General features: G+C 42.4%; 1 protein-coding gene across 4 annotated transcripts in view; it reads right to left on the bottom strand.

The window, feature by feature from the left end:
* Positions 1 to 12,448, bottom strand: part of ppp2r2bb (protein phosphatase 2, regulatory subunit B, beta b) — a 55,449-nt gene that overhangs the window by 24,505 nt on the left and 18,496 nt on the right. Inside the window, exon 1 of one of the 4 annotated variants that reach the window (XM_027023451.3) lies at positions 8,665 to 9,311. The exons of 2 other annotated variants lie outside the window; for them this stretch is intronic. In XM_027023451.3, coding sequence (XP_026879252.1) covers positions 8,665 to 8,734 — 70 coding nt within the window. In that variant the 5' untranslated portion in view covers positions 8,735 to 9,311. Of the gene's footprint in view, positions 1 to 2,477; positions 2,500 to 8,664; positions 9,312 to 12,448 lie in introns of those variants that run through there. One more of the 4 variants, XM_081720219.1, reaches the window with a different exon arrangement.

The following is a 12,448-nucleotide window of genomic DNA, read 5'->3' as shown; positions in this document are numbered from 1 at the left end:
TCCATAATGCTAATTGCATCTGTGAAACTAATAAGAAACCACATGGTGTGTGATATTACCCTTTTCTTCATGTCATATGCAGCATTACTTTGGCATTTGTTCTTCTCTTTTTTTGGCATGTGACCTAACAAACACTGTCCTGCTTTGAGAGAGGCCTAGTCATTCTATTCCGAGCATATAAGCTAATAAATCAGATGATGTATCAGAGTGATGTGAGCAGTCGGCCGATTCATTTCAGGGGATGCATGCAGGATATTGAGAGCATACATAAGGCCTATCATTAAAACAGATCTCTTTTACATTAATGGTCCAGAACTTGCTCCTTCAGCATCCCCTCCCACTGAGTCATAAAAAGCCCTGGTATTAATGAGCTCGTAATAACAGCTTGGGCACATAATAGGCACAAAGTGCAAAGTCTCATTTGAAGACGCACTGCTTTCAGGGGTGGGATGCACCGAAAGGAAGGCAGATGCAACAACAGCTCGAGCACAACGCGCTTCAGCCACGCTGGCTTTACATCTCCACCCATGAGATTCCGAAGACGTGGCTGTCAGACTGTATACAGTTGAGCTTTGAAGTAAACAATTAAGCCCTGGTCTGTAGGAGCTTAGCACACAGATAGGGCAAGCACTAGCTCCGGGGGCGATCCCCATGGGTCTGTGTTAAGAGGTAGAGTGGATGTGCAATATACTAGCTAGATGTAGGGGGGGGGGGTTGGGGATTAGGCAGCCTATATATATATACAGAGTAATATATAGCCCGTATATACAGACTTGAGGCTGCTCTTGCCAGGAAAAAAATCTCAGAGCTCAGATCTCAGCAGTCCATTGTGTTCACTGGAACTTCTAGAGGCAGTTCCTGAAAAAGACCAGGCCAGACGTTTATGGAGAAGACACAGGGGAAGGATAGCTGCATTAATCAGCAGCAAAGCTCAAGACTGTGCAATTGCAATAATGTGCTCACAGAAATGAAGAAACAGGGCTTGGTTTCAGCCTTTAAGGGTGTAGGAGGTATAAAAAAAATACTGCCTAGCTGTTTTGTGTAGTGCACTTACTGCAGTGGAGGGTGGGGGGTGGTATAGGGACATTCAAAATTGGTCTTACGGTGCCTCAGGGCAACGGAGAAGTGAAGTGGGAGCCAGAAAAACACTAGCAATCCAAATTTAATGAGCCTACACCAGAGGGCCACAATCTTGCAGGGGTGGAAGCTTGCCCTCTACTCCCAATGGTTCTCAGGATCCTTCCCTCTCTAGTATCTACCAGCAGAGTGGCGCTACTGTAACACTAACCTCAGCACCAAGTGTTCTGAAGGGGGTGTCTTTTCTGTGCACCAACGAGTAGTAAATTGGAGGTACGTCTCCCCAAGCATGGGAAATGAGTGATCACATCCCTCATCATGAGAGGGTGGCTGTGGTACGAGGACTCATTGAGTGAAGAGGGCTACAGCTAGTGGGTCACTGCATCACTATTGAAAGATCACCACTCACCAAGTCCCATTTCAGCGGATGACAGCAGAGTAAAGTAGGGTTTGCACACATTGTGCAGATATTTTGGTCTTTGATGCATTGTAATCTGGTAGACGGTATTAGCTATGGATCAATTTCCAATCATAAACAGCTTCCTTTTCATTTTTATTGTAACAAATGTTATCCAGTTCACCCTATTATGCATGCAGAAGGCATATAGGCATGGCTGGCTGCAAGGATCTGCTGGTCAGTTACTGGTGGTGAGCAGCCCGTTTAGTTTGCAAGAAAGCCCACACATGCATATCCACATATGCATGGTCATACAGGGCATTGGGAGATGTGGTATCTCCACATTTTAATTATCATCTGATAATTTAACCTTTATCTGAGATCTGTAAACATCACCAACATGTTTACAATGTTTGCTGCAGGCTGTAGATGTGTGAGATCAATAGCTCACTAGCTGAAGAACTTGGCCATCAACCACAGCCCAACTGATAACATCCAGAAAGGCAAGGCAAGGCAAGGCAAGTTTATTTGTAGGTACTATTCATACACAGTAGCAATTCAAAGTGCTTCACAAAGACATAAAAGAATAATATAGCTGATTACATCCTGAGATCTATTACCTTAGGAAGGTTTTTGCCCAAAAAAACCCCAGAAAATGTTACAAAAACTATTAAAATAAAAGTTAAATATGGTTGATTTAAGTAGAAAATTAACAAGTTGATTTAAAGAAATTAAATGAAAAATTAAATAAAGAGGTATAAATATATACATTTGTAAAATATAAATATGTAAATATTATAATAAATAATAAATATGATAAATAGAAGACATAAACTGCATAAAAATCAAACATGTGATAAAAATAAAGAAAAATGTAAAAAGTAAAGCAAAATAAATGAAGAATTAAAAGAAATAAAAGTGCACAGTAGTGCTTCACCATCAAGCATGTCATGTTCACATGTCATGTTCACACAATCACATTTATACTGACTGATTTACTTACTTTTCATGCAGTTGATCCTCCAATAGAATAATTCCAGTGTCTTTTCAGTGTTTTATTTGCCTGCTTTGGATGACAGTACTGACTAAATGCTTTAGTCCTAAATACCAATATGACATAATGATTTTGAAAGTGAAAAAATAAAAATACAGTAAAAAAAAAACATGAGAATAGTGACTCCACAGATTATAGAAAGGTACAGTCCCCATCATTAACAAATGCTGTATTGTGCAGAACTAGCTACCTCCAGTGACTCCAGTAACTAGGTCTGCACATTATATCATTTGTTAATTGTTATTCCAATTTGGGGCTTCTAATAGTATTGCCATGCCTGATGGCTTAAATACGTAAACCAGTCCAGTAAGAAATCCTCACATTTTATATAGCGTTGTGTGCATTGATCTAAGCTCAGACATTTCAAAGGACTGTGAATGCTTGGATGAGTCACTAAATTCACATGAGTTCACAAGCAAAGGTTGACTAGTGCTGACCATCACAAATTACAAATGTAATATGTATCAAAGATATTTGCGATACAGTATCACTCTAAAGAGTTAATGTAAGATCTTATCGCGTCCAAGCCATTATACGGTATCCAGCCTAGTGTGCAGGACTGATGACAGAAACACAAAAGTCATAGGCAACAGTATCTTAACCACCGCCAACCCATTGTGTTTGTGAGAACATAAACTCTAAAACGCTGATGGCTGAGCTCCTTGGCTCCCCTCTCCCACAGTACTGTTTTAAGCCTTAAAAACAGTGCTCTAACAGACCGCCCCTCTACACACTCTGAAACAATGGAGGCTTCTACCTCCCCAGTGTCCTTTCTCTGCCCTCCTAACTGTGCCCTGCACTTGTTATCAGACCACTTGGACATTCTTAGTTTCCTCCTCCATGTCTAGACAAAGAGAGGTGGAGGACGCACAAGCTGTTCTGGAACCTTCCGACGGGCCACACCTCCAGAGACCATCGGCGACTTTTCCGCTCTTTGCCAGTGACTCTCATCCTGCTTTCGGGGCTATTGTTCACATGAAAGGCCCACCGTTGCTTTTGCGCAAACAGTGAGCACTGCTGCTCAGGCAGCTATCAAAAAGCATGCGGCTAAAGGAGGAAAACACGTGCAGTTTCCATAAAGGGGACTACAGAAAAGCAGAAAAGTATGAGACTTGGCCAGAGGTCAAACTGAAGCGTGCAGCTGTTCCAAAACAATGAACGGGGTACAAAGTCCAGCTAGCTACCTTCAGATTGAAGCTGAAAGGAGCACATTTCACAACTCCTGTGTTCTTACAGGGGTAAACGGGTAAACGGGCTTTGTTACATTTCATGCACTTAATGCAATGGCAGGTCAGGCGTATTAATGAGCACTGCATTATAGCACCATATGTAGAATGTTAACTGAATTGTTGACTGATGCTTTAACACACAGAAACAGACTGATCTGTCTGAATGAAGTTTGATCACCTTGTGTTGCTATACTAATGGTTTCAAAGTCTGGTGGTCCTGTCACTGAGATAAAACGATTGCAATTAAGCAAGTCATGCTGTCTTCTCCAAAGAGTAATTATGCTACGAGGCCAGTGTGTCTTTCTTAAATGAACGACATGTCACTAATGCAATTTCTCGATGATAAATTTCCTGCCGGGATAAACCAATGACACTGACCGATCACCACAGCTCTACTTAAATTCTGCTTTGGCCCTCGTGTGCATGCCCTATTAAATCTTGACACCTTGTATTTACTGTATTATTGTATGATATTTTGCTATTTTAATATACAAAGCACATTCCTTAGAATTTCTTAGAGATCCCTTAAAAATGACAAAGACAAGGACCTGAAGCAGATGCCAGAATGGGCAACAGCTGGAGCCAATGAGATTACAGGTTGAGTCCAATTAGTGTTAAAGAAAAAATGCAGTCATGCCACTGGACAGGACAATAGAGCAATGGAACTTACAGGTAACAGATAATAATGGTACTCAGTAAAAATGGGTCCAAGTGCAAAGAACAGAATGAGAATCAGGCTTTATCAGCCAGGTATGTTCACACATACAAGGAACTGGTTTTAGGTTACTCAGTAGCTCGCAATACACAACAGAATTTGCTTGCCCCAGGCTCAGATATCCGCACACCTCGACATACACACAAGTTCTTATTAGCACACTAATTATGCAAAGCCCTGCTCACTCCGTCTTGTAAATGCAGGCCAACTCCACTGGGATTTACCCTGCAATGAATATCACACAGGGGCGTCCCCCAAAAGCCTGCTCTGTAGCTGCAAGTCACCATGTACAGTACAAACGTAGGGCAAAGACATAAATATTCACTCCCCACCTCCCAATTATGAAGAACTGGTGCCAATCAAAGTCCAACAATACAAACAAGAGCATATGCTAGCTTAATCCTGGGTGGTCTGACACGGTGTGTGCACCCACACACACACACACATTTTTATTTGAAGTAAGCCGTTTTTGCGCCTCTTAAAAATGTTCCCTCTCCACAATGAAGTAAAGAATTATTTGGAGCATTTCTCTGTAAGACATGTTCCTGCCCAAGTAGAAAAGGCCTGTGTTTTTAGGTCAGCCAGATCCCAGGTTAATGACGGATTTCAGTGAGCTTTATTTATCCTCTCCAGCAGCCCCCGTGTCTGTGCTGAACCATCTTTCTTGTCCCTTTGAACTTCTGCGCTGTCCCAGAAGACTCAGCCTTATTTTAGGCTCCCTCCGCTGAAGAGCTGGGGTGGGGTGGGAGGGGATCTCCCGAGATAGCCCCATCCAAACACTATACTTACTCAACCTCAGCCTTCGAAGCAGACATGCGGCTTTGTGCACTGCCTCAGCACAAAAAATATTTGGTAATTACAGAAAAAAAGCCTGTTTTTGAAACCTAATGCTTCTGAATGACGTGTCACATGCAGTCTCCCGTGAGCCAACATTTGAGATCACTTTCCACATTTGAGTGTTCCTGTGCGTCTGCTATACTTTTGAAATGTTCAGTGTAATATTACTCTTTTTGAGCATCTGTCAAGCACTTTTTCCTTTATAGAGTTTTTTAGTGGACCAAAAATAGGCTTTCTTTGTGCCTTCATATTATCTCTAAAATCAAATACTCTTTACAATCTGACAAAAAAAAATTTATACATTTCTTTAATGCGTTTTAATGTTAATTGGATTTCTTGCTGGTTTTTGGCACTCCTCCTCTGTTGTCTGCACAAATAGGACCTGCTCTGCTTGCCAGTGAATGCACAGAAATCATCTGGACGTGGGGGGAGCAGGCTAAGTCTCTCTGATGGGATTAGGAGGAGCGTTCAAGTGCGTGCCCCAATCGCTCACCACTAATCCATACCTAAAACTCTCATGTGGGTCTCATGTGGATCTTCACTCTTTTAAACATGAAATCACACTCTGTTTGCTGTTATATAGACAAGCCATAGCATGATGATACTATGTAATGGGGAATGAAAACAACAACAACAAAAAAGAAGAGTCTCCGGTTTCTCTTTGATGTCTTTGATGTCAACAGCAATACAGAAAAACAAAAAACACTCAGCCAAATACTTTTAAGGGGCAAGGTGTCGTTTAGTGTTCAGGCTGTGCTTTCCCTCAGCTCTACTGTCTGCAAAACTGCTGTTTAAATGCCATTACAGGTGGGATCTATGTCATCCTCGTAACAGTGACGTAACAACTGTGACATGGCTGAACAATGGCTTTAAATGCATGCGTTTCATCTGGGCCTTTGTGTCATGGTTTTCATTTTAAACTTCATGTTTGGATTGTAAAACATCAGAGCAATGGAACGGGGACACATTAAAGTTGTGTTAAAAATGTATGAGTCTATATTTATTCATTGGATTGTCAAAAACTCAGTGGCATCAGTGAGTTAATGGTTAACTATTCAAGTAACAACTTGGGACTGCAGTTATTCCCTATCTAAGAACAGTCATGATCAGTCACAATTTTATGAGTGATTTGCCCATTATAGAATGTTGCTCCAGGAAAAATGGAAAAAAAAAAAAAAAACCACAAAAAGGAATGTGTCTTTCCACTTTCCAGTTTTTCCTGTGTACCGGGGGGGGGGGGGGGGGGTGTTAAAGGCCGGCGCCTATAAAAAGCTGAGATGGTTTTCTCATTGAGGAACTTCTGGCTACATTATGACAACCAGGCAGACAAACAACAAACAAATTCGCTAGCGCAGGCCCACCACCCCTCCCCCCAATTCCCCACTCCCTCCCCTCAACGCTTGCCTTTTCAATCTCAAAAATTCTAAGTGGACATCTGAAGGCTTGTGCTGTGGCGTCTAGTGATAGTACCATATTACAAATGGTGTCCTCATTTAACTTGTCATCTCTCTTTTATTGCCCGAGACTAAATTTGGCACTTCCTGCTTCGGTGGGAGGTGGTTTCAGCTGTGATAGATGAATGAGTATGGCACCTACATAATTCAGTGAGTGTGGTCTGCAGAGAGCATGGGCTGGGGTGGGGGGGGGGGGACTGAGGTTAGGCATGGGGCTTTCAATCGACAAGCACCAGTTTTAACTTTCTGCATGAAATGTGTGGCTAGGCACCATGTGATTCTGAGTAACCCTTCAAAATTGGGTCCCCAGGGAGCTGGGTATGTGAGTCATTTAGATGCGTGGTAATTTGGGGTGGGGAGTTTAGCCATGTTCTGCTGTAGGAACTACTCTTCAGCAGAAATTCTCAAGAGCCTAGTGCATTGGTATTCAAATCTGGACCTCAAATCCAAATCCGGTCCTGGATTTTGTGATCCCTTGTAGTTGATTTAAATGATTCATGTAGCTGTTTGGCCGTTTTGCCATCACACCTGACTCCTAGGTAGGGAGGAAAATCTGTAGGACCTGACCTGAACTTTGAGGACTGTTATTCGAACACCTCTAGTCTATCTTCATGCAGAAGAGAGCCATACACACAGCCTGACTGTGAAATGAGTGGGACTCATTTTCAAGTTGATACTATTGTTAAATGTTGATGTATTTAAATGCTTGGAGTTTTGTGTTAGTAAAATATCAGAACTTGTTTCTTTATTTATTTAGATTTTTGTTTTGTGTTTACCAAAGTGCAGCCTCCTTCCTAAAATCAAAATGCAAGTAATGATGTAGCCTAAGAGACCATTTAAAAATAAAAATAAAAATAATTTACAAATCTAATTTAAATATCAAATATCTTTCTAATAACCCAGCAATATTCTGAGGCAGACCATTACTACCATTACATAGCTTTATCACACAGGGCCCCAATCCTTAAGTACCCAGAGGACTCCTGCCAGAAATATAGTGAAACTAGCTAGGTCTGAACATGGCAAATGGAGCTTTGGAGAGGGCAGACATGAAACATTACGTATTGGAGTGCGATGGATTTAGCATCTGGAATCCCATCACATATGTCTGCCTGCCTCCCCCAGTGTTCATCCTTCATTTCTCTCTATCTCTCTCTCTCTCTCTCTCTCTCTCTCTCTCTTTCTCTTTCTCTATGTCTAGCTTGTTCACTTGCTCCAGTCACCTCATTTACCATTCCTGGAGGCCCTCGTTATAAGAGGCCAGGCAGCTTTGTGACATTCAGCAGCACTCAGAAACGTTAGATTGTCTGTACAGTCTGTACAATACTGTCTATATAAGGATTGACTTAAAATAGCCTGTCACAGGGGGAAAAAACTATTGAATATTGGTGCAATATTCTAAGGAAATCATAAACTTATATTTGTTCATTGTTGACTGACGAACCCAGGATGTATCCTTCAACGCAAGAATCAATATACAAATATTGCAACATGCAGCTTCTTGTCAGCAAAGTTGGAGTCATTGCTCATAGAGTAAAATACTTTACTTCCATCCATGACACCACTACCGTATTGCATTCATAACGCGCAAATCCAAATTTTCATTCTAACCTCTTGTTCGCCAGTGATAATTATGCGACTGAGGGGACGAACATGGACAAGTGAACCTAAATCTTCTTATGGTGTTAGTCAGGCTGGTTCTATTTTTGTCCAAATATTGCGATGGAACATTTTGGACATGATAAATGATCATGGGGATGTACATTAGAAAATTCCCGCTCATTGCAAAATCATTCCGAATCGTTATGCTTTCGTTAACGCATTTTTTTTACACTGCAGTAAATGGGCACGTGAGACGGCAGTAAGATGGCAAACTCGAAAAATAGATTCATTTTGAATACCTTCGGTTGCATAGTTGTGATCGCGAAGGAAGCTGTTGTTGACTTTGCGGCTGTCTAGTTCCTCATCCATTTAGAGCGCGTTTACGTTGGAAGCATAGAGTGGAGAAACCGATATCCATGATCCGCTGACATCCATTCAGACAAGGGTCCGCGCAAGCAGCGGGCGCATTGTCATGGCTCGGACGACTCCGCAGCAGAGAACTGATGATGATGATGATGATGACACGTAACAGAGTGGAGACAAGTAGTTGCCACCAATTTCACCACCCAGCCCTCGCCCAAATACACACGAGCGACTCTGTTAACGATAACCAGTAGTATGCGGAGGCCGGTACGCAGTGTCCAAAGTCTGGGTGTGTCACTAAAGCACTTGTCGAGACTGAAACGTGATTCAGTTTAATGGTCAACGGACGACGCAGGTACGCAGCAGCGAGACAGCCAAGGAGCCGCGTCAGTAAGTTCCATGGTTTTAACTGAGCTGTCAAGCAGTTAAATTAGAGCTTGGCGGCATCAAAATATGACTAACGTTTCCTCTTAATAAAATAAGGCTCGCGTTCTTATAGTCGTTGTATTACATATAACGCACACATCAACCGCCACGCCGAACCGGTTCTACTTGGAGACTAGCGCTGCAGCAGTCCGATTCGCGCAATGCGTTTTTAGCTCCTCCCCGACATCTTGCCTCTGTCCACCTGCGTCAGCATCACTTTTGCTTGTGCGGGGGCTCAAGACTGCGCTGTGCCGTGCAACTTATTTTATTTTATTTTTATTTTTATTTTTTGATACAACTGTAATTGTAAGCAGCAACAGAACTGTCCTTAATGCTGTGGGTCTGTGTGTCAGTCTCTCACTCACATACACACACAGACTGGACAAAAGAACGACTCATTCAGTACTCCTTGTTTGATGATGTTCATCTGTTCACTCTATCCTGAATGGAGCTATGTGTTTATATTTCTGGGCAGGCCAATACTTCGTCTCAGAGTATAACCAAATGCAAGACTGGGGATACACTGATAAAGACACTGTTAAAAAACTCCCTAAATTCACCTCCTGTCTGTAACACTTGCTCTGTAGGCAGAGCCATTACTGACCTCTCATCTCCACATGTTGAACCATTCTCACAGCATACAGGTTATTTAACACAACACTATCCAGGAACCGCATACGGAATAAATTAAAGACATTATCTCACCATAACTCAAACCGCTGGAGATCCTGCCCCAACACCAAACATCGTTCCATGGAGAATGAAATCCTCTCCACCTCAGATGCCTTTAATTAGGATACGAGCTATTCTGCCAAAGCCCTGGGATGATCTTCATACCAATTCCCACATAATTACAAAATATTCAGTGAAGGTCTTAACTCCTTATTATGTGATTGGACAAAATGGACTGAGAAAAAAGCCCTGTTTTTTTCCACTAGATTTTCCACATTTACTGCATGATCACTTCAGGGAGGAAGAGATTGGCATGCTTAACTGGGGAGTCAGTGTGCTAGACCTTGGTGTTAAGCAGCAGCTGTGTCTCTCAGGTGCTGTGTAATGTGCAGACAACAGCTAAAAGCGTTAAGCATAATGTTGCATTTCACAGAAAGGACACTGATCTTTGAGGAGTCAAGAGTAAATAACAATAAAAGTAATAATAATAAGGATTTTATATAGAACATTTTTTGAAACTAGAATTACAAAGTGCTTTACAGAATAGAAAGCACTGCAGGGTTTTAACCAGTCAACAAACTAACACCCTGCCCCCCTTTTTGTGCACACACACACACACACACACACACACACACACACCCTGCACACACACTTACAAGTGCCTTTCACTCTCATACCTCTCACAGGCACTGGCGTGCACACACACAGACACAGAGAGAGAGAGAGAGAGAGAGAGAGAGAGATCTGTGGGACAGTGCCCCAGAGAGCAAGCATTTTTCAGGGTAATGGGAGCAAGCAGTGAGAGCAGCAAGGGAGCCTGGGCGAAGATCAATAGCGTGCCTGCTTTAATTAACACCCCTCCATACCGGACACACATCCAGGCCAGCAGCAGTCCTGCCAGCTTTGGAGTGCATCGGGGGTAGGGGTGCATCTGCGCCTGTGTGTGTGTGTGTGTGTGTGTGTGTGTGTGTGTGTGTGTGTGTGTGTGTGTGTGAGAGAGAGAGAAAAAGAGCGAGAGAGAGGGGCAGACAGAGAGCCAAAGAGAAATGCCTCTCTATTCACTGCCTTGTATGTATAGTCCAGAGACAATAGCCTACGTGTCACTCCCTTTCTTTGTTTATCCCATTCAAAATGCAGCTCTGGCTGGAAAAAAAAACCCAAAAAACATTAAAATCTGTGATTCTTCACGCATGAGCTGCTGTCACGAAGTGGCTTTACAATGTTCCAAACCCAGGTCACATCGATCCAAGCCAAATAGAGTAAATGGTGAGAATAAACTGCTTGAGCTACAACATAGAATAAACCTTGAGAAGGTCCAAAACTCTACAGAAGAACCTACCCTCATCTGATTGCCCCCATGTAATTACTGAATAAGGTTTTTTTAGAAAGGCACCAGTAAACCTTAGACAGGGACTGACTGTAGGTTTAAGCTATAAGGACTGATTGCAATACTGATTAAACAGAGATGGATTCAGGAATATTTGTAACAGATACAACATCCAGCTGTAATGCTTTAATGAGGCTGTATTATAGTGATGTATGCATTTTGTTCATGCATGGAAGATGAACATAAGAGCCATAACAACCATTTCAAACATGGATACTCCAGGACAGAGAAGGTAGATGATACACGGTCTCGTGAGGTAGGCATAGAAAAGCCCAGAGCAGCTTTGATGTTCTGGTGTCACTGGGTCATAGGGTGTTGGCACTCGGCAGGACATGCTGAGAGGCAGCTGAGAGGTGGGCGTCAGGTGGCCCAAGGAGGGTGATACAGCGGGCACTCAGACAGGGTCATGCCCTGGCACAGGAGAAGCATGAACCCTGACCAGTGGGAGGGCAACCACCCCCACCCCACCCCGCCCCCCGGACGTGACAACGACCATGTCATGCATCTATTATACATCACACATGTATCATTTGTTTTAGAGCAAATATACTCATATGAAGTATAGTCATATAATACTCTCATTTGGTTATTATTTTACAGCACAGTGACATCAGAGGAGGGCTGTTACTGATACTATAGTGATTTCCACACTGCAAATTAGATTCACAGGGAAAATGCATGGTTCTGTTCAGGCTTTTTTGGACTAAATAAATGCAGGGATATGTGGAGAGCTTGCTAGCTCACTTAGACCTGCAAAGAATCGGATCATCCTCTGTTAGGTAAACCGGCAAATCAGAATCAGGATGAAAATTCAGTATCGCCAATCAAATCTTGTAAAAAAGCTGTTAAACAGTTCAAATGGAGGCATAGAATTTGGAAATAGAATTTTGCCTCCTTCTGTGTTGATAAGCATCTATACTCATCTACAGTAACCTTAACTACGGAGGGCCATCTTGTGAACCAGTTAGCATTGAGAATCACTTAGCATGCACTGGTGTCATCTTTTATGTTAATGTTAATGAGGACTAACACGGTAACATGGCTGTGAACTCCAGCATTTTCTGTCATTTGGCAAATACAGCATCACTGTCGGGTCACCCCCTGCCATCTCTTTATTATTCAATCATACCTTAGCCTCCCCAGACATTTTTCTCATTTTTCTCACATTTTCGCCACTGTACATGCACCAGTTTCTTGGCAACCACCAATGTACCTAACATTGTGTTAACTTATCA

The sequence above is a fragment of the Electrophorus electricus genome, chromosome 8 (genome assembly GCF_041902795.1).
Source record: "Electrophorus electricus isolate QZ-2024a chromosome 8, ASM4190279v1, whole genome shotgun sequence".
Taxonomy (NCBI): Eukaryota; Metazoa; Chordata; class Actinopteri; order Gymnotiformes; family Gymnotidae; genus Electrophorus; species Electrophorus electricus.
This window is presented reverse-complemented; position numbering and strand designations above follow the sequence as displayed.